The sequence below is a fragment of the Momordica charantia genome, assembly GCF_013281855.1.
Source record: "Momordica charantia cultivar OHB3-1 chromosome 8 unlocalized genomic scaffold, Mcharantia_2.0 BLBB01000008.1, whole genome shotgun sequence".
NCBI lineage: Eukaryota > Viridiplantae > Streptophyta > Magnoliopsida > Cucurbitales > Cucurbitaceae > Momordica > Momordica charantia.
In genome coordinates, this window is record NW_028275166.1 from 3887627 (window position 1) to 3910638 (window position 23012).

At 31.9% G+C, this 23012-nt stretch overlaps 2 protein-coding genes across 12 annotated transcripts; both read left to right on the forward strand.

Moving 5' to 3' along the window:
- Positions 1-771: 771 nt before the first annotated feature.
- Positions 772-2790, forward strand: YLMG2 (YGGT family protein). Of its 2 annotated transcripts, none has more exons than XM_088127062.1 (3): positions 772-1153; positions 1374-1559; positions 2317-2790. In XM_088127062.1, the coding sequence occupies exons 1-3, from the start codon at positions 860-862 to the stop codon at positions 2449-2451; spliced, it is 615 nt and encodes a 204-aa protein (XP_087983188.1). In that variant the 5' UTR covers positions 772-859; the 3' UTR covers positions 2452-2790. The 2 variants fall into 2 exon arrangements, with proteins under 2 accessions (XP_087983188.1, XP_022131764.1); XM_022276072.2 differs by having other exon boundaries at positions 778-1153; positions 1374-1573.
- A 1551-nt stretch (positions 2791-4341) lies between these two features.
- LOC111004949 (uncharacterized) lies at positions 4342-16535 on the forward strand. Of its 10 annotated transcripts, none has more exons than XR_015792925.1 (17): positions 4342-4647; positions 4974-5064; positions 5380-5449; positions 6090-6193; positions 6287-6357; positions 6431-6515; positions 6607-6737; positions 7791-7961; positions 8034-8149; positions 8222-8366; positions 8446-8495; positions 8578-8668; positions 8760-8904; positions 9742-9876; positions 10620-11215; positions 11520-11620; positions 15939-16535. XR_015792925.1 is itself a non-coding variant. In XM_088127850.1 (16 exons), the coding sequence occupies exons 1-15, from the start codon at positions 4479-4481 to the stop codon at positions 11212-11214; spliced, it is 2169 nt and encodes a 722-aa protein (XP_087983976.1). In that variant the 5' UTR covers positions 4342-4478; the 3' UTR covers position 11215; positions 11520-11783. The 10 variants fall into 10 exon arrangements, 4 of the variants coding, with proteins under 4 accessions (XP_087983976.1, XP_087983977.1, XP_022131959.1 ...); XR_015792927.1 differs by having other exon boundaries at positions 16039-16535; XR_015792928.1 differs by having other exon boundaries at positions 10620-11183.
- Positions 16536-23012: the final 6477 nt, after the last annotated feature.

Below are 23012 nucleotides of genomic sequence, written 5' to 3' on the forward strand. Positions count from 1 at the left end.
CATCTATTCAAATTTATAAATATGTTTATGAATACGTGGACTACCTACACTTTGACATAAAAACCCCAGTAGAAGTTTGTTCCCTCCTCCTCCATTTTTTTATTTTAACGTGGCCAACTGCAACTCGATTGAAAGAAAAGACTGTGAAGTGATCCAAGAAAAAGATCGAGAATCAAATTATTGTAGTGATAGCGCTATATTTGTTCGTGTATCATATTTAATATTTATTAAAAGATACGTAATTTTGTGATAACCTCATCCTTCGAGGTTGTTGCATAAGATATATAAATTCTAAATAATTTTGTACATGGTTCATCTACAATTAGGATACCATAATTTGAACCATGATAAAATAAAGACATGAAATAAAAGCCATGTGTCGGTAGTTATGTCTTACTTGGTCCCTTGACGCGATGGAGGCTCCATAGCATGCCATGAACATCAAGCTATGGTAACTGTAGGAAACAATAACTAATAAAATCAAACACGCAGCTGTATCCCCACCAAAAGGGGTGTGGTTCTTATTTGATAAGTGTAAAAATACCAACTTTAGCTGAGGATGAGACTATAATTCTCATCAAATTTTAAGGTGCAGTTTAACGAAGCTAAAACTCGGTTAAAATGATACACCCATTTTGACAAGTGGCATGCCATATATTGGGCCGGAAATAATGGGCTTATGGATTGGGCTCATAATTGTTATCTGGGCCAGTCGATTGGATCAGAATTGCATATAGCTAAGAAACCACGGCCCACTCGAGGAAGGGAGAGAGCTCCGGTGTTTGCTTCAGGATCATCACTCTTCAATCCTTTATCCTCTTCTTCCTCGGCTGGTTCTCTCACAGACGAGCGAAGCAAGATGGCTCCAGACGAGTCGTCAGTTCTAAACCCTAGACGGAGGTCTACGGGATTCAACTTCGTTCCAAATTGCGTGTCGTCATTCTCTCCGGCATTTTCTCAAACAGCTTTTGGAGTATCCAGGAGGAGGCACGCCGATTTCGGCCCTCCATGTAATTTTCTTCGCGACCTCCACGAATCTTTCGCGTCAACTGCTGAAAAGTGCATCGTATTTGTTCATTCACTGGCTTCCGAGAATCCATTTCTGAAGAAACTGCTCTCGCTTTCTTCCGAGTTCCAGAGTTTCCGCCACCAGGTAACTGCTAACTACATGTTACCACCTGTATTCTAACGGTTTCGTGAAATTTGCTTCGTGTATGTATGCTACTTTCCGATGTAATTGCTCTGTCTTTTGTACTTATATCCGTTGTACAGTTCGATTTTCAGCTAGAATATGACCTACTTCTTACGGTTAATTTTTCCCGGGGTTTTCGATTTTCTAATTTCCGCAGTACTTCTGTTGAATTTTATTTCAGATCCACTGTATGAACTCCAGGAATTTCAGAGCTCTTTCCAGCCACAATTTTGCTGCAGTTTTGCCTGGAGATTCGTTGGCAGGAATTGTAGTTTCTAATGGTATCCAGAATTTCTTAAGTATCTACAACACACTGTTGGTCGTCAGGCTAGTTTTGACTTGGTTTCCGAACACACCTCCTGCCATTGTTAGTCCCCTAAGGTACCTTTTATTTGTTTTTGACATTACTATTATTATTGTAATTATATATATATATATATATATATATATATATATATATATATATATATATTCGTCTTCACAATATTCGAGTGACCGTGAGCCTGGAATGACATTTTTTGAACTGAACATAGCGAACCATCGGCCATATATGCTTACAGCCTGAAATTAGATGGAAAGAATTACAGTGGGCGTCTGGCTTGTGTGATTTATAAGTTGAACTATATATTATTTAAATTTTGAATTCACCAATCCATGTTAGTTCATGCTTATAAAACTCACATTTAAATTCACAAATCACAGGCTATTGTTCCTGTCATGTGTTATATTTTGCTTCATAAACAATATTTCAAAACTACTCTGTCAAATAAAATTTATGGATGAAAAATGTGTTCCTATATTTTAGAAAACAGTAATTAGCTTTGAAGTTGATCAAACAACCTCAAAGTCATAGCTATTAGTTATTGTCAAATATCTCTGTGTGCATTGGTAGGGGTGAAGGGAAGAAAGAAGGAGAGGGGCAACCTCCCAGTCCCACTTAGTTCATCTTAGATTACAAAAAGTATATATGAATGTCTAGATTTTAGTGTTTTCTCTCCATTATCCGTATTAAGGTAAAATCTTACCCTTCTACGAAAATTTCTAGCTTCGACCCTCTGCATCATATTGGGTGTTTGCTCCTCAATGGTTGCTTTGCTAATTGTCATGGTTTTTTTCACTTTCAGCACGCTATGCGACCCATATTTGAACATATTTCGTGGGATTATCCCACCACTTGGAGGGACACTCGATTTATCTCCAATATTGGCATTCCTGGTCCTAAACGCCTTTACCAGCACCGCCGCCGCTCTTCCTGCTGAACTTCCAGTGCCAAATACGTCTCTTGCAAATCCTACTCCTTTGAAAGGTTCTGCCGATCTTACCACATCACAAAATAAATGGATGAGAAGACTTCAGGGAATTGGAACAAGAAATGCTGATGGTTCTCGATAAGGTAGCCTTATTCAGGTTTTGCATTGATTAATTGAGCTTAATTCATTTTAAACTGTGACACTCTTTCGTTGTTCTTGCCTATTGTAAAGTGTGGTTGATGGGAGAATGGGATAACGCCCTTGTGGCTTGTGCCAATTTTATTGATTGTGTACTTTAAACTGTCAAGTAGTGTTCAATCAATTTGGTGGGCTACCAACTTTCTTCCATCTCTACCACGTGCTTATGTGATGTGCAATTAAGAAATATAAAAAAGTTGTGTATAGATTTTACATGTAGTAGAATTTCTAGAGCTGTGTTTCTGAAATTATAAAGGATTTTTATGTAAATTTTGTCTTCTTTTCCTTTGAAATAATCGACTGTTTTTAACAGAAGCTCTCTCCTTAGCAAAATATTAGTTTTTTTTTTTTCTTTCAACGACCAAAATATGAATTAATGTGCCATTTATAATAAATCTTACTTCTAATATTTTCCTTAAAAAAATACAAAAAAATTCTTACTTCTAAATTCTAATATTCTCATTCATATGTTGGCATATCCGATAGCCTTTTTAAACTGAGGAGGATTCCCGAATTGTGGATCCTTCCTAGTTGTACTGAACAAAAAGTAGAGAATACAATTTCCAAGTTTCAACCACCTCAATAAATAAAAAACTTTTTATACCAAATTTGTGTTTTATTATAAACATTTTCACTGTTACTAAATTTGTCTTCAAATAAAAATATCTCCCTCATCTCTCGATACTTTGGAATTTTTTTAAATAATGCTTATTTTTAAATTTATTTGTGAAATAATGTTCGTTTGAAACATATTAAATATATAATGCATTGGTTGAAACTCATTTAAAAAATAATGCTTTTGAAATTATTCCAAGAGAAGACTATGAAAGTGGGGATATAGTATTTTTTTTAATAATGTTTTTATTTAAACTTATTTTTAAAATAATGCTGCATTAAATAAAATTACATACTTCTTTTGAAACTAATTCTAAAAACAATGCTTTTGAATTTAGTCCCTCACTTGGTTGTCAGACGACCATGACACTAAATCAAGACATGGTCGTCTCGACGACCATGTACTGGAACGCATCTTGAGGTTGTTTCTTCGTGGGACAAGTTTGATTCTTAAGGAAATAATAAATAATATATACATTATATAATAAAAAGTATATTTTTGTTTGTTGGACCAATTAGTGGTGCAGTGGACAAAAGTACAATTTTCTTCCTTCACTTCACATGAACTCGAAATGACACAGGTTATTTTCTTTTACTATTAATTAATCAACTTTTTAGTTATTATTATTATTTTATTTTTAATAAATGTGAAAGAAGAAAATTGCTCTTTCGACTATCAAATAGTGAACAAAACTCTACTTTTTAGTATATAATGTATAATAATATTTATTATTTCCTTAAGAATCCAGGTCATTCCGTGAAGAAACGACCTCGAGATACGCTTTCAATACATGGTCGAGAGACGACCAAGTGAGAGACTAAATTCAAAAGCATTATTTTTGGAATTAGTTTCAATTAATGTAGCATTATTTTAAAATTAAATTTAAATAAAAATATTATTTAAAAAAAATCGGGAGATATGCTGAGCTATGCATTTGCATATTATTTTAATAACCTACTTTAATTTAATTTTGAAATTAAAATATTTTTTATATCGTTACTACTACTATTATTATTTTTTGGAAAATCAGAAACATGTACGTATTACTATTATTGTTATTATTTATCACATTTGGAGTGTCATACCCGCGCAATTTTTATGATCATCCGAATTGAGCCCTAACTGCAAGCGTGGCGGTTGAGTTCTGATATTAAGAAAATCTCTGCTCCTTTGAGGACCGAATTCTCCAACTCTAATGATCTGAGTTTCTCTCTCTTCGTCTATGGCGATCCAATTTAAGTTCAGGAGCTCGGTGAACTTCGACTCGGTGGATATCGAAGGTCGACCTTCCATATCAGTTGGTGATCTTAAATCCAAAATTATTCGCATGAAGAACCTCGATTCCTGCAAAAACTTCGATCTCGTATTCTCCGATGCCCAAACCGGTCAAGGTATTCCATCCTCTCCCTGCCTCTAGTGGTGGCGTGTTTTGGATTTAAGTTGAAGAGTCCTTCGATTCTACCATTTCGTTTTTATTCAGTTCATAGCACTGTGTGGCCCTTAAGAGTTTTTTCTTTGTCGAACGACTTCTTTACATGGTTAATGCATCTGGGAATTAGGCAGCTAAGACGTTTTTGCTTTGAGATTCTATTTGTTTTAGCTTTCGGGGTCCCATACATCCCTGGTTCTCATAGTACAGTACATTTCTACATGGGTAACTCCATCATATCGGAAGGTGTTTAGTTCAAGATTCCTCCTGATACTCCTTATTTTCCAGATTTAGTTGACGAGAAATTTGAAATTCCAAGTGGTTCATGCGTGATAATCAAGAGAGTTCCCGCGGGATCAGTTCCTTCAAATGCACACGTGTAAGATATCATTTCTTCTGAATTGAGTTGTTATGACAATAATTGTAGTTTCGGGATTTGAAAACCCCAATACGTTATCCGCATGCCTCCGCATCCATATTTATATCGTCGTTATTGCAAAATCCGTTGTGTTTTTGAGTGATGTCTTTTACTTTTACTGAAATTTTTTCTGCTACAACAGTTCTCACGCCGTGTTACTGCTATATATAACCTTACGCAGCTCAATATGAATCCATAAAATTCCAATTAATTTTAATTATTCAATCCTAACTGAAAATTACCGGTGATTTTCCATATAATGATACTGTAATGCAGTGTGCATCGCGACTTGTTTGGGAATTTTCAAGTCAAAGACACTGACATGGTTAATTCATCTCGTCCATTGGTATGTTGATTAGTATCTTTCTTTGTCAGTTGCTATGATCTTACTTTTTTGGTCTATAGATAGTGGAACTGAGTGTTATTTTGTCATGATTGGTGGAAATATAGTTAACCCAAATGACAGCCGATTCCATGTAATCTTGTGACATTCACGCTTGATGTTACTATGCTTGCCTTATTCTCAGAAATTTAGAATCATTCCTAGATGAAGGGAAATGATTTTTTACAATGTATAATTATATGGTTCTGCTTCTCAACATGGTTTCAATTGATGTCTTATTTGGTTAATTTTTAAGAGGACTATTTGAAGTTGTATGATTTGTTCTATCTGTTACATTGAGAACTTCAAACTATATCTGGACAGATCTCAACAAGGTTGAATAAGAGTTCAACTTGTATGCTCTTCATATTGATAGCCATCGTGTATTTTTTGAAGTCCTACATGGGGTCTCATCCATTAACTGACCCTGTTGGTATTGTCATGATCAAGGATACAAGTTTTTAACAATGCTTCGGTTGGTTCATAGGATAGCACATGCATTTTTAAGTGTTGGAATCACTTTCATCATTTCTTGAAATGATTAACTTGTATTGTCTTATGTTTTGATTTCCTTGTCTTAGTAATCTTTCTGGACAACATGCAGATTGCTGAGACGGACAATTTTGATGATTTTGGTGTAGACTTATATCCTATTCGCAAAGCAAATTCATCCATTTCTTACAATAGTACAAATAATGATGCTGCTAGGTTGTACTTTTCTATTATTTTTTCCCTTTTATTATCAAATATATCATTTGCAGTCTTGATTACTCAACGGGAAATCTTTTATTGTGTTTTCAGATGTTATAAGGAGACCGAGAGAGGTTATATTGAACCTGAAGGAAGTGCCATCAGTGAGGCCATTCAAGGAGGTAGGTACTTTAATTTTATTTTTGATGTTTTTGGTTTCTTATCCCTTTCTTATCTAAATGTCACTATGTTTAGGTTCAGGTCACGGTACAACAGCTGGAGGAACTGAGCTGCAAACGAACATAAACCTAAATATTGGCGATGACATTGGTCTGGAAAAGTAGGATATGTAGTTACTGTCTTTCGCTCTAATAATGGTTTTGGTTATTTGCTTTGATAATCTTACTTGTATAACCTGTTGGAATTTGTAGACTGGTTGTTGATTTGGCTCCAGCGATTCATAATTGTGAAATACCTTCAGAACTGAAGTGTACTCTTTGCAACTCACTCTTTGTGGATGCTGTAATCACTGGTTTCTGTAAGCATAGTTTTTGTGAGAAATGTAAGTTTCAGGAACCCATTTTTTACTTTTCTCATAGCATCTGTATTTGGAAATATTTGTGATTTAGTTTTTGTCAGAAGTGTAAGTTTCTGGAACTCATTATTTAATGTTTACATTTCTTATAGTCTCTGTATTTGGAAATATTCTGTGAATGATATCTTTCAACATCTTGTTCTTAAAATCTTTGCTGCAATGTTTTCAAAAAATATGATGGAAAAAAAAAATGATTTTTCACACCTTTAAGAGTTGGCTGCAGTGGTAGAAGGCCTTAAAATGATTATACAGACCACCAATTGCTGTATGGTTAGACAATAGTTCTAATTTTAATCTCATAGGCTGTCTGAAGTACATGGATTTTAGGCACAAGAAATTTGTACACATCTGTGTCACGTGTTCTTGAATAGCTTGGTGTTATTAAAGTTGGAATAATTTTTTATAGTTCTGAATGCCTCTGCTTCTATAACCAGACTTGTTGACTATTTCATAATTTTTTCAATCAAGAGCATAAAGGTCACTGTCATTGACTTTTTGTCTACGTTTGACGGTTTGAGAAAAGCAAGGGATAAGGACAGGGGAGAGCAAGGGGGGAAACAAAAATTTGAAGAGTTTTGTTGATATGTCAAAAACTAGTCCTCACTAGAGAAAACTGCTAAATTTATAAGAAAAATATTACCAAATCTGACACCCACTTCCCGATGACCCACTACCTTACCTGATAATGAGAAGCCAGTAATACCACCAACTAATCTGTTACCTTAAACTTAAACCCTTGCAAAGTTCATCAATTACCACCACCAAACATCCTAGGCTTAGAGAGACAGTATAATAGAGGATCTAAGCTCGTGGATGAGAATATGATTGAATGAATATCTTGTGATTGGTTCAGGGATGGGTTTAAGAAAAAGTATTTTGTATGTTTCCATTACTTCCTCCATTAATTAACTGAGAAGTACGTTTCGTGACCTGTCAGATGTTAAGAGTGACAGGCTTCCTCTGTGGTTATTATTTGGCTTGCTATTAAATACTTTATTTAACTTTTGATTTCTGGTACAGGCATTCATCATGTTCTGCTGGAAAAGACAAAGTGCCCCAAGTGTTCATCTACCAAATATAAACTAGAAGATTTGTTGCCAAATTTATCTCTTAGGCAAAATGTTGCCCGTTTCCTTGAGTCTCAGATCCTGATGGGCGACTCAGATAATGCTTGTCATAACAATGCACCAGGTGGAAAAATTATATTTGAATGTACTTTAATAGGTTTTAGTGTATAATCATTTATCTATCCTCCTAAAACAGATGAAGAATCAAGAATTGAAGGAAAAGACATGCCTTGTTTGTCTTATGCTACTGGTAGTGGTTTTAATCAAGAAGTGGTGGATTACGTCCATGACTCATCATTAAAAAGAAATATGGTAAACCACATTTAGGTCCATTCCTTTCATTTGGGTGCATGGCACTCATCATTATAATTCACTTTGCCTCAGAAGATTAAAGTTGCTGGAGCAGAATCTGGATCTTGCCATCCTGAAAATTTTGGTGGTAGACCTGAAGACCTTCCTCCTTTTGATGATTGTCAAGGGGAAAGTCAGCCTGTTTTTGGGAAGCATGAAGTGCCGGGTAATGCCTTTGGTAGGATATACACATGGATATTTTCTTTGCAGCTAAAAATTATATGCTCATTGTTGCCAATTTTCTTTTGTTCTTGCAGATATACCAGGCAAAATCCAGAACCTTACAGATTTTAGAAGACCTAAGAAGGTAAATATTCCACTGCCTTTCGCGATTCTGGTTTATGTAGGGGCTTGCATCAAGTTGATCTTGAACTTCACCCTTGAATCAGCGTGGCCGTGCTTGTTACATGTGTGGTTCTCTGGACCATTTCATTAGAGACTGTCCAGTTGCTTCAAAGCCACCTCCTATTCATCTAATGGGTAATGAGTTAGACTCTGTGTATATCTTGCAAATTTGGTGGAATCTTTACTATGAGGGGGTTTAAGTTTGTGTTGAATATTATATTTTCAGGAGCTACGCCACATTATGCATTACCTTGGCATCATGTCAACACTTTCACAAACCCATATGGCTGTCCCATGGCTTTCAATACACCGATGGCACCTGAAGCAAATTCTTACTGGGCATGTATTTATGGTGGATATCCTGTCCCAAGGTAAATTTCGATGTTTTTGGGTTTATGAGATTGTATAAAGGAATACATTTTTGGTCCAACATGTTTAGGAATTATAGTGCAAACCTTTTGGCATAACAATGATTTTGTAGCTTATCTTTGGAGCTCTAGTTAAAAAGACTTTTGTAACTTGTCCCCACCTCATATTAACTTCAATTGGAATGCTGCTCTCTTCCCTCATGATTACGAGTTATATAAATTTCTTTAATTAAGGAAATTTGTCTCATAAAAAAATAATTTATTTTGGTCTCTGTGGTTCAATGACATTAACCTTACAGTTTGAGAAATAGTTTGAAATTTTTTTATGAGAGAAATGGTTCGAATTGGTTCCTAGAATTACTGTTTTTTTAGTTACAGGTACAGAAGTCTGACTGATGTGTTAATATGGATGACTTTTCTTACATTGTCAATTTTAAATTAAGTGACTAGTTAATTAGTTTGAGATTATACCAGAGTATATTATTTGTTAGTTTACATCACAATTTCTTATTTGTTTGTTTTAATTATAATAGTTAAATAAGTTTTGGGTATCTCATCTCCTTTTTTGCTTCTTTCTGTTTTTGATGAATATACACGTTTCTGTTTCCTATAAAAGAAAAGCTAAATAAGTAAATTTGAAATTAATAGTGATTAACAACAGCATGTTATAGAAGATGCCCAACCTGATTTCTAGTAGTGTTAGAGACCAACTTGAACAATTTTTAGGGGTTGAAATGTTCATTTTTGAAAATTGGAGATCAAAATGATTCGGTTCACAGACAGAAACGAAAGTATGTTTTTCTCCATACTTACCAATTGTGACCTTCTCCGACCTTGCAGTGGATTCATGGGCATGGGAGGCATGACTGCTCCACCATTGGGGAAAACTGAAGAGTTCTGCCCTCGTTATTCGGAATTCATAGACGTAAATGACTGTAATAAAGTAAGGAAGATACCCGATAATTGTACGAGGAGGTAACTTTTCTACTACTTTATAAGATAAAACAATGTGTGATTAATAACTATATATATCTCTGAGGCCTATATAGAGTTATTAATTATGCATTGTTTTATATTTCTAATTTATTGATTATGTGATAGATTTTTAGCTGAATACACATGTTAAGAAATTTTTCTTAATACTCAACACTGCACTTGAGCGGCTTTGTTATTGGTACGGGAGGCTTCCTCTTTTTTTTTTTTTTTGGTATGTTCCATTGCATTTATGGAATTCTAGGTTTCCCTTTCATTGTAAAAACACACACACACACTGCACTTGAGCGGCTTCCAGCCCTTCCAGGTGCAGAACTTTGAGTTCCCTTTACGAAAGTCTTGAACGACCAAAATCTCAAACTCAACAAACGGATGGAAAAGACACTAATATGAGACAATGCTTCCATTTTACATTTTTAGGTTTTATTTCTAGGTTTTCCCAGAACACTCAGTCTTTTAGAAATTTCCAAAACATATTATTTTCAAATCATATCATTTCTTTTGTTTAGTTATCATGAACTTCCTCGGATCTTTGTTGAAAGCTTGGTCAAAAGTTGGGATTTGAAATATTTTAACAGTGTCGGATTATAAGCATCAATTGTTTCTTCTCTCTCTATCTCTCTCTTTTTTGTTTTTAAATTTTACTTTAAATCGACAATTTCCATTCATTTATGTAAATTGCTGTTATTATTTTTATTTTTTCACTTTACTTTTTCACTGACCAGGGGAATGTCTTTCACAAATGAGGATGGGAGTGAGGGACAGGATGATGTTGCTAAGAAGAGATGCCAATATGAGTGGGACGAAAGATCAAGAGACTGTAGAATTCTTGAAGAAAAGGAACATCCACGTAGAGAAAATGCCAAGTACGAAATAAACTGTCTCTATGACGAGAAAAGGAAGAGTTCTCATTCTTCTAAAGATGGAATGATAAATAGACTCAATCACAGATTAAAGTTGGACATAGAAGGTTTGCCTTGCAGCACCAAATCACTGACTAAGGAGAGGTCTGGACATCAGCATAGCTGTTTCAGGGAAGTTGGTGGGGGCACAGGTGAATGTTGGAGTCGTTCTAGCTCGAATAACCATAAAAGATGCAAAGAGAAGGAAGCCAAAATGAATACAGTTGAGGTCGACGTGAAGCGACATACTCAGAAATTGTTGCAAAAAGAGACTGGTTTCATATCAAGATGTTCTAAGCGTAATGAGCTGACTCATGATCATCCGCGAATGGTCGGTAGGCCAAATGATAATCATGAAGAATGCAATCATAAATATAAACAAAAAAGGTTTGTGAAAAACTACAGATCTGAATTTTAAGGTAAAAATGTATAGGTACAGCATGTTACATATTTTTGGCGTTCTATCTTCTTTAGCTACATAACCGTGTCAGCATACCATGGTTTACTATTAGAATTTATTATACTTTCTGTTCAACATCCTTAGACTAGCAAGTCTCGGATTGAGTGTGGTGTGTGTGTGTGTTTTCTTTTTAATTTTATTTATTGAATATATTAACTCTAATGTGAACTTGTTGGTCTTGTTTAATAACCAGATATTGGTGTTTGGATGGCCTTTTGACAAGCTAATGTAATAGTGTGACTAACTTTTCTTGACCTTTTTAGTTTGGAGTGTGGAAGCTAGCAAACAAGTTCATAATTCATGGAGCAACGGATGTTAAGCTATGCCAAATTTTTGTAAGCAGAGATTGTTGAAGCAGTTGAAGGTACGTTTCTTATGGATAGATTGAATGCCATCCTGTGACTTGCATCTTCTTAAATAATGGTTTTATATATATAATATATACACACACATACTTTATTATTATTTTTCTCTCTTTAAAGTAAATAATGATTTTATATTGTTTTTAAATAAAGTTATTTTAATATTTTCAGGAATTGGAGATTTTTCCTTATAAAAAAAGGAATAGAAGAGTTTTTCCTTTTTTTTTTGTTGAAAATTATAGAAGGTTACTTAGAAAGGAAAATCTGACATTAGGGTGAGTAGTTATTTTTAGTAGTAAAACGTACTTAATGATAATAAATCCATGTTTATAATTAATTTGTAATTTGATGACAGTAAAAGTACTTAGCCAGCTGTATGATTGATTAATTAAAACTTGACCTAGTTAAATTAATGGTTTATTGTTAATAATTTGATTTACTTAATCTAAATATGCCTCATGCTATATCTTAGTTACAATATTACTTTTTGAGTTATTTTTAATTTTAAAATTCACTTTTTTTTAGTTCAATTTTAAAATTCCCTTGTTACAGTATGAATTCTAATAATGCCCACAAGCTCTGGTAATAAATTTGGAGTAGAACTAAATTCCTTAAATAACATTTGGTGACTTGTTTGTCTTTTTCTTTTTTCTTTTAATTTAAAATTATGGTTTTAAAGATTAAGCTTCTTTATTTAATTTATAAAAAGAAATGTTATATTTGATGCATATTTGAAATGACTTTTGAGAAAAGTATTTTTGTAAATAAAAATATTTCTCTATAAACATTTTCTTTTGGAAGAGTTACTAGTTTAGAATGTGTTTAGTATAGTTTTCTAAGTAAATTTAGATGATTAAGAGTGATTTTTGAAGAAATTTATAGTGTTTCGTAATAAATAAAAGACATTTTAAAAAAATCAAAATCGTTTAAAAACACTTGAAGAGCTCGAGAAATAATTATTCAGAAAATGATTTTAAAGTGATGAGTCTAAGTGACTCGATTATCTAAAAAAAGTGCTTAAATTAAAAGACATACTAAATTCACCCTTAAAATCACTCTTCAAAATGGTGACTCGGAACTTGTTTAGTCACTTGTTTGTATGAGTTATTCTGTCGAAATAAATTTCTAGTTTCTTACCTCAATTTGTATATTGTTTGTCCATGCATTTTCTTTAAAGAATCTTGCTTATTCTTTAACTGATTAACATGAATTTTTTTTACTCTATTAAAAATTTGAAAATTTGACAACTATTAATTAATTTTTTTAGAGAAAAAGAAAAATATATATTTTTAATATATTAATATTATTATTACTATTATTCATTTTATTTTATTTTTTGCATTAAATTGTCCTATTGTAAAAAATTAGGAGTCTTTTTCTGATCGGTTAAGAGGTGAGTATTATTATTATTATTTTTATTAATGATTAAATACTCCACTCCTACTTTGAAAATGCAAGGATCAGGTCTTTAGGATCTGGAGGAGTCCGTTAACTTTTAATTTTGACGGTGGGTCACTGGTCAATGTTGAATAGTATATCATCAATAATTTGAAATTTAACATTTGTGTTTATTTAGTTTTCAAATTTTAATATGTCTTAATTGTGTCTTTCAACTTTTAATTTTGATTTTCATAAGTTCTTACTTTTATCAACATTGTATGTTGAGTGTTTAAGTGAAACCTTAATTAAAATAATAGATAATCATTCAAAACAAACAATGGCCGATTTGAGCATAGTTTGTGGTTAAGGCATCTATTTCTAATAAAAAATCGTGAGTTTGAAATCTCTATCCTCACATGTTGTACTTATTAAAAAAGAAAGAAAGAAGATAACAACATAACAATGGATAAAATAAGATAAACAGAGGGAAATGATATACTGTTTTTTTTTTCCTTTTTAGTATAACATATGGGTTTAGTATAACATATGAGGCGTAAGCTCATAACATTTTTGTAGGAGACGTGTCTTAACCAGATTGACAGAAGAACGTATAATGTAAGATTAATAAAACTACCCCATCATATGTTAGTTTTGTTAGCGTTAAACCATTGCATCATATTTGTGTGTGGGTTCTTGAGGATTGAAGTTCCCTTTGAACTTAAAAGGTTAAATAGAAATTAGTTTCAAACTGGAGTGATTAAAGGTTAAATATATATTATAGTCTACTAATGTTTGAAAGCATTTTCAATTTAGTATATAATATTTATAAACTTTCGAATTAGTTTAGGTTCTAACATTTTACAATTGATAAATGTTAAAACTGACCAATAAAAAACTTACACGGCATGATTCTTGCAAATTTAAAAGAGAAAAAATGACTCCCTAAAGAATAAAACTTGAAATTTCTACATTTTTCTTTTTTAAATATGGAAGAGGACTTTATATATATATATATATATAGACAGAAATATATTATATACGTATACAATGTATGAGTTGAGGGCAAAAGTAAGATTTAAAATATTTACTACAATATTATAATTATGAATTTTTTTAATAAAAATAAGAACAATATTATACATTATAAAATATTATATTTAAAGTTGTATACTATTTTTAATAATTTAAATAATTAAAATTAAAATCCATATATCTATTCATAAATTTTCAAACTCAACTAAAACAATAATTTTATTATATATTATAATTTTATTTTTTTATTATTATTTTTTGAAAGAAATATTTTATTTTTATTAGTACAAGAACACGCCACCACCATAGTTTCAAATTCTTAAATTCAACATAATTTTTGAATTTGCCATAAAATAGATACTTGAAACATGGAATATAACTCGTTTTTATTTGTTTCTGGATTCATATTTTTGTCAGTCCATTAACCAAGCCAAACACACTTAAGTTTTTCTGACATTCGATAATGTTAGGAATACACATTTATCTCATTTATTAATTATTAAATATATCATAATAAACTCTCACCAAATTTTATTTATTTATTTATTTTTACCAATTTCTTATAAACGAATTTTGAAATATAATACTCTCAATAAACACGTTTTCATCATTTCTTCGCACGGTTTAGTGCCTCAGTTCTGAAAAGAATTCACTTTTTCACCACATTTACTTTAACGTTAAGGAGTTTAAATTCTTGAAGAATGTAGCACCATTATCTTTTTTTCACGTTTTCTCAATGTTTTTTTTTCTTTTTAATTTCTTTCAACCATCTCCTTGTTTTTAAAATGAAGTTCTTGGAGAACCCACCTGATTGGTCATGAAGTCCCTATCCAAGATTCATCAATGGGACTTCATGACCAATCCAGGTGGGACCTTGATGGGATAAACGTGGTCGAATCATCACTAGAATTGTAGTTAGAATACATCAAGACTCGATGCAAATCACATTCGGCCTATGCTTGTGTGCCATTATTCTTAGCGACAAACCTAGTTAAAGTGGTGATAAATCTCTTCGATAAAATGTGTCCTATGGAAAGTCTATTGATTCCCAATCTCCAGTAAAAAAAAAAAAAAAAGAAATTCATTTATAATCCTCTCTCAGTTGGCTTAATGGATCCGTCTAATTCAAAATGATGATCGAAATTAAAATCAGGCTAAGTTCTAATTTTAGAAAATGTTAAACCCGTCTCTTCCAAATACATAATCAAAATGGATTTATCCGCTCTTTGGAGAAAAACCAACCTAAAACATAAACCTTAAACTAACTCAAAACTAGAAACCAACCACGCTACCATTCATTTTTCAAAAGTCTAAAGGGAGGGGCATAGAAATCTTTACCTCCCAGTTTGATTTCCTAACGAGGTTTGCTGGTTCTTTTGGAGAAATCAATGTTTGTCTCGTTCTAAGAGTGTATGAACAAGTTTTTTGATATAGGCTCGAGATTAATTAACACGTCATTTTTTAGTACAATATATATGTCAATTACTGTTGAGTTATATACTCACTTTGACATTATAATTAACGCATCATTGTTACCCTTAAATTGTATATTTTTTAACGCGGAGATATTATAGTAATTTTACTACTATATATATAAACTAAAAAAGATCAGAAAAACATTATTTCAGTCAAGAGAAGTAATAATATTGAGATGTTCATGGCGGTAAATAAGTGATACTTACTTGCCACATTTGAAAAATCAACTAAAAAATAAAAAATATATATATATTTTTTTAAATATCTGTGAGTTTTTTATTGGTGTTAAGTATAGGAAGGTATTTGCTATATACATATAAATGCCTCTGCATTTTATTTGTTTAAAAGGGGTCAGTTACCTTGTAATCCAATTTTTGTTGGGTTATTTTATTTTTGCAATTTCCCTTAATTAACTTATCTGTGTTCGCCCAGCTTCAAACAATTGTGCGGTGATTGGAGCAACAGAGCCGCCTAATTCATTTATTATAAGGTTTCCTTCTCTGCTTTTAATTTGGTAATACACAATCCGCAGCGCGCGCGCAGTCTGGTGGCCGCCGAGTATTCTATTTTCTACTCCGTTCCGGCGATGCGGCCACGTGGCCCCCGGCGATACTTCGAGATCTTATTGGGTGGTGGAGGCTTTACTCGCCGTTCAATGACTAATCGGCCGCTGGCCCCGAGGAATATATTGTTGTACTTCTGTTAATTTAATGAATTGCATTTCTCAGGTCATTATCGTCGCTATCCCAATCCTCCACTGAATCATTTTTCATTTTATATTTCTTCTACTGATAATATTCATTTTTTGTGTTGGGGTCGGTTTCCCTGATCTCCAAGAGACCAACACATTTTGGGATATATATTTTTTAGGATTGAAGTCAAAGGTACACACGTGGCCCTCTTGCTTTGAGACACGTGCTGAGTTTCGACTTAAATACCTCGAGGACGAGGAGGAGCTAGTTAAATTTGTTTTCCCAGCAACCTTATTTGATTCCGTTCAATATAAATTTGGACTAATTACCCACTTAAGTTTCGGTGTGTACATAATTGAACAAGTAGAGTGTATGCATGAGAGAACACTACACCGATGCAAAATTCTATTATAGGTCGTTAGTGCAACACGGATTTGGAGTGATCCACCCACCTTAGTTCGGTTCTTGCATAACAATATTAATTAATGAGTATTAAATATTAGTTATAGGTATCAATCGCAACAATTATTAGTTTTTTAATTAAGACAAATACTAGAAGGGTATTGAGAGGAATTGAACCGACCATTCACCATGGACACTTGAAAGTTATATGAAGTTCGTTAGTTGAGCTACTTTGAACTTTGTTTGTTAGTTGAGCTACCATGAATGAATAACAAGTGTTACTTATCTCTTGAGACTTTAATCTTCATGTAAATTATTAGTTGCGTTTGGTTCTGATAGATTATTATTGTTATTATTATTTTCTTTTTGTGAGTTATTAGGAAATGAATTCAAACACTAAATCTCTTTTGGTTGTTTATATATGTTTTATTTTTTAACTAATTAAACTCAATTTAGGTCGGCATCGATACTTTTCTTCTTACTCCTAGAAGTCATGTTTTTTACTTGCAATTTGGTCCACTTTTAGAGTACTCACATGAACTTCTTTTTAATACAACATATTGAGGTAGGGGATTCGAACTCTCAACCTCATAGTTGGATAAATGTACCTTAACCCATCAAACTCACGTAAACTATATCTTAATCTTTTGTTTTTCAAGTAATCATCTTTAAGACCTCGTTATCTATAGGGTATGTGAGAATACACAATTTAAATTTACCATATTTAGAAAACTTATTGATTAATGTCTTAATTAACTAGGTAAACTAAATTCACTTAAATGTATTTCTGAAATCTAAACAGAAACAAACCAAGGAAATTATTTGCACACAGATTGAATTTATCAAAAACTTCACACCATTTAATTTACTTTTACGTTAACATCACAAAATCTTTTTTTTTTTTTTTTTTTGGTTGGTTGGTTTTGTTTTAGATACATTCCCTCAAGGAGTGTGCGTGATAATGATACAAAGTACTCAGTATAATGTGGATGTCCGTCCACATTATTAAATATTAATTAATCTAATAGCACTTTTTTCTTTTTCTTTTTTGATTTTATCTTTCATTATTCAGGAAAAAAGCAACCCACTCGGAATTGGAATTGGAGAAGATGCAGCACTAACCAAACCATTTCAAGTGCGTTCGTCCATATCTTTTGATTTTGATCCCTTTTTATTCACACAGTAATTTGATGAATCCATACATCTAATTGCCATACAATAATAACATTATTCCACCATTTCCAGTTAAACAAATGGGCCAATCACAACGCTTCATTTTGAGGAAACCCAATTTACTTTAATTTCAGTCACCTCACAGACTTGAAACAAACTAAGAGAAAGAATAAAGATAGTAACTCAGAGGCTGTGCAAAGTTAACAAAAAATTAAAAAAAATATTGTAATTAACTAAAGCTCTAAAACTACTTTCACTTATATTTTCTTTGTTTTGCTATTACTTTTCAAAAACATTTTCAAATCTAAGCTAAATTTTAAAAATTAAAAAAAGTAGTTTTTATTTTTAATTAATCAGTTGAACAATATGTGGAGATTGAGATTTGTATATGCCTTAATGAGTTCATCAACTAATAATGCTTAGCTTGACAATTTGTTTCTATTTTTTAAATTAGGTGAATAATCCAAATATATTTTAAAGAAATTTGAACACATAATAATAACATAATTTTTAAAAAATATAAAAAGGTGAAAAAACGAAATAGTTATTAAATGAGGTCAAATATATCCAATATTCACCGTCACTATCACGTAACATTTCGCGCCCTTCCCGATTCAAAAGAGACAAAGGCGATAGGTTACCCATCATTTCGTAGTTTCGACCCGTGAACAAAATTAGCTAAAACTTTAAAAAAACTAGTTTGGTCTCGTATACCAATAGAGATATTATCTTCGTATATCTAAAATAATCTTCCTCCCAATTATTCCTAATATTAAAATAATTAATTGGTGCGAGGTGGAGAGGAAGAAGAAGACAACATAACGGCAAACCACTAATGAGGCACCCCACTTTTTGAGACAGATTTGGGGCACTCAGTCCTCTCTCAAGTGAAATCCCAATTGAATTTGTGTAACGAAAAGTATGGAAATTGTGCATAAATCATAATGGGAGTAAAAGGAAAATCTCTCACATATTTTGAATTGTAGTGGACAGCACCAAAGCACGCCTGATCCTTCTGTCGCTTTGGCTAATGATTCACAGCTCTCTCAACACCAAACCTTCCATATTCATTCAAAAAGAGTATGCCACTTTTTTTCATTCATTTATTTATTTATGTGTGCACATACGTGTGAACTTTTCCTTTTTTCCTTTCTGTTCTTCCTTTCCTATGATTATGATTTTCTGGACAACTTTTTTTTTTTTTTTTTTTACCTTTTTAAGTTTTGTTAAATGTGTTTATAATTAATGAATGGACGAGGTAAAGTTCGCATGCCTGATTATTTATTTAGTCTAGTACGAGAGATTTAAATATGTTCTACACATATTATGATGGAAAGAAAAAAGAAAGGTTAAATTATAAGTTTGGTTTTCGAACTTTTAGGGGCATTTGGCCCACCTGTTTGACATCACTAATCTGTGTTTGAGGTTATAGACTGGGTTTGGGTAATCTGATTTTTTTTAGCTGTTTTTTTTCTTTGTTATTTAGCAAAATGTTAAACCATTTATTTAATCTAATTAAATTTGTAGATAATTTTGTACGATGCAATTAATTTATTCATATTGAATTTTGTATTTCATTTATATATTTTCTAACAATAATTTTCTTAAATTTTTTATTCATGGACCCCAATACAAATTAAATTTTAAACACAATCAAATTGTTCACAATAATTTGGAACAAAATATAAGATTGATATCCTAATTTAAAAAATTATTGGAACAAAGAAAGTAGTTTACATAATTATATCATTAAGTAAATTTTCATAACATTTTTTAAAGTATGTTTTTAAAGTTCAATTTTTAAACTTTGTTTTTGTTGGATCAAACTTGAAAATCTACTTAATTTTAATTATTACTTTAAAATTTTGAAAATTTAAATTATACTGTAAGATTTTATTTGAATATTTGTTGTCTCCAGAGATAATAGTTTTGTTACTTTGCGTATTATTAAAATCAAACAATTTATTTAACGTGAATAATTGAGAATCAAATATTATTTATTTTGAACCATTGCTATTCCGATATATATAAATGAAGAGAATAAAAAATTTTAAGAAAAAGATAATATTATTATTTTTTGTAAAAAAATTAATTTAAATAAAATGTTGTAAATGACACGAGAATAGGAGCAGAAATAAATGAAAACAAAACAGAAAAGAAAAAGAAAAAATAAATAAATAAGGGTGTGTTCAACCCCAAACCAATCCTAAACCAAACCCCACATGAGCCAAACCGCCTCTTAGAGTTGTGCCCTAATAGATCTCTAAATTTTAAAAGTATCCAATCAATTTATAAACGGTTGAAAGTAAGTAAGGAGATCCTTGCTTCAAGTAACTTAATTAGGACCTATTTAGATGCAGCCCCTACATCTTAAAGCTGAAGAAAAATATTAATGCTAGAAAATCAACCATAGGCAAATTGATCCATTGGAAAAAGTAAAAATAGGGGAGAAGAAATTGATCCATTGGAAAAAGTAAAAAAAAAAAAAAAGAGACTTCTCCCCCTACCAGAATCAAGCATAGCTTAGACATAAGATTCTACGTTAGTATCGTCACTGAACTTTCAATTACATGTGACATATTAGATATATTTTAAAAATTTTAAAACCTGTTAGACACAAAATTAAAAGTTCAAAGACCTATTATATATTTTTAAGCGTTGAGGAACCGAATTTGTACCATAAAAAAATTGAAAATAATTAAGAGGACGATTAATTCCTTAAAAATTGTTGACCTTTTAAAAGGAGGGATAATTAGGAAAAGGTTTTGACTTTGTTGTTTGGAGCCCACAATGGCTGATTGACTTAAAGCGAGATCCCCTTTCAAGTTTCAATGCAACACACAAAAGAAAAAGAAAAAGGAAAAAAAAAAGAAAAAAAAAAAAAGAACAAAACTTTGAAAACGATTGAAATGAACCCGCCCGCCTACCATACGACACTGCTCACAGCCCACCATAAGGACAGTGCCTCGTTTCCGCTTGCTTGTCTGGTTTGGCTCCCCCACCACCCCTTTATTTTTTTTATATGTACATAATTCCCATCAACACTATAATTTTTCATTTACTTCTAATTTTCGTTTCACGTGAGAAAACTAAATTATCGGTAACCTAACCACAACTCAATTGATTAAGATATATTATCAATCAAAATATTGGAGACGTTTGAAATATATCCAATATTGAGACTTTGTATTTGTACTACTCCTTGCAATCATAACAGTTCTAGTATTATTTTAAGCACAACACGATCACGATCGCAAAATCTTTCATGAAATTGTTTAATAATTTGATTGGTCCAACCTAGCCAACTTATCAGCTAATGTCATAAGGATGAATTCTCTTATCAACTTGAGATGAATTTTTGGTGAACACGACACACACATCGCAATATTAAAATTCTATACCCACACACTTAATTACCCATTTAACCCTAAAATCAAACAAAATATCTTTTGAGAGAGAGAGTGGTAGGTAGTTAAAATTAAAGTGGAGTTTCCAACAAAATTTTGATAGTGGAATCACCCCACGCTTGCAATAACATGCCTTCTCCAACCCTATCCTATATCCCAACATTCTGTGGCAGTGGGACCAAAAAAAAAAAAGAAAGAGAATTATTCCTCAATCCCCACATCAATTCTCTCTTTCTTATTATTATTATTTGTTTTCTTTTTGTTAACCAAAGTCTCAAATCGGCTGAAAATCATAATTACGAGAACTTTTATTCAAAGTGGACAATATATATCATATCGTGAAAATATGGGGATCAGGATGAATTTTCTTTGGAAGATAATATTAGACCTATGGTCTAAACTTATAGGTGTCGGTGAAATCCTTAGAGTCCTGACAAAAACAAGTGGTGAGTCTTGATTTATAGTACATGTAATTGTAGATGAAATTCTCATATCGTATAAAAATTGTTTGAGTGGGTGAGCAAGTAGAGCTCTATCAAGCTGCGTGTACTGATAGATAAAACACTAGGTATATCTCACAATGTGATATGTGGTTATGTCATATTTGGACGTACTACTGGGTTTAGACAAGAGTAAACTCTTTTATTGACAATACGAGGTATAGTTTCAGCGTTAATATATTGACATGTACTTATTTCATCCCTTGAGATCAGAAGTTAAAACTCTTATTCCCAATTTGTTGTACTAAACAAAAGTAAGCTCTCGTTGTTAGTTGGGAACGAACGAATGATTGTTGAAGGAGGATGTGCTAAAGTGATATTTTGTTCGAGAGGAAGATTTTTAAGTGTAATTAAAGTTTAACATTTGACTTGAGAAAGAAAAGATTTATGGAATATTAAGTGATGATGACAATCTCTACTGGTATGAGATATTTTGAGAGTGAAACAATGAAAACTTATGTCTAAAGTAAACAATATTATACTCTTGTAGAAATATAGAGAAAGTCGGTTGTCTTTTTAACATTTTTCTTATCAATGTTGATAATTACGACTAGTGGGGAAAGAGATATTCAATGCATATATATAATTTCTTACTCTAGCCACAAAGTTGAGAAATAAATAGTTGTTGGATGAGTTGAAGTCAATCTAACAAATTAAAAATGATGGAAAATAAAAGGAACAATGTTTTTTGGTGATCATTTTTTTTTTGATAAAGAAAAAAAAAACATGCTATCATTGTTTATAACATTGTTTTAATTTTTGAGAGAATTTTCTACTCAATTGTGCGCTAAATGAAATGGCTAAAGATTAATGGATTCATGCGTGAAGATTTCTTTGCCGACCCTTTCATGAAAAGTTGTTAAAAAGAACACATTTCTACATGTGTTACTCTATTTTTGCATTGTACTTTCGTGCAATATTAGAATATTTAAATAAATTGCTGTAAATAAAGGAACTCCGCTGTTGTTGTTGTTTTTTTTAATAGAAAATGTTATGGTATGTCCTTTTTATTAATTTTGAAATAAAGATAATGGTTATTACGCATGCAATATATAGTTTAGGAGTAGAAGTGAATTTTACCGAGATAAAACTCTTTCTTTCTTTTATTTATTTGATAAAAAGGACTTTTGTGTTTAATTCTAATTAAATTGGGAGAAGATTGTAGTATTAGAGAATGATGTAGTGTTGGCCTAAAGTGTGATTTTAAAAACACGAAGTGAGGAGCATAACATAAATATAATATAAATGTAATGCTTGAGACTTGAGAGATTCAAATTAAAAACACAATCGCGGGCAACATGGATTGTATAATATATAGTTTTTAATCGCAAT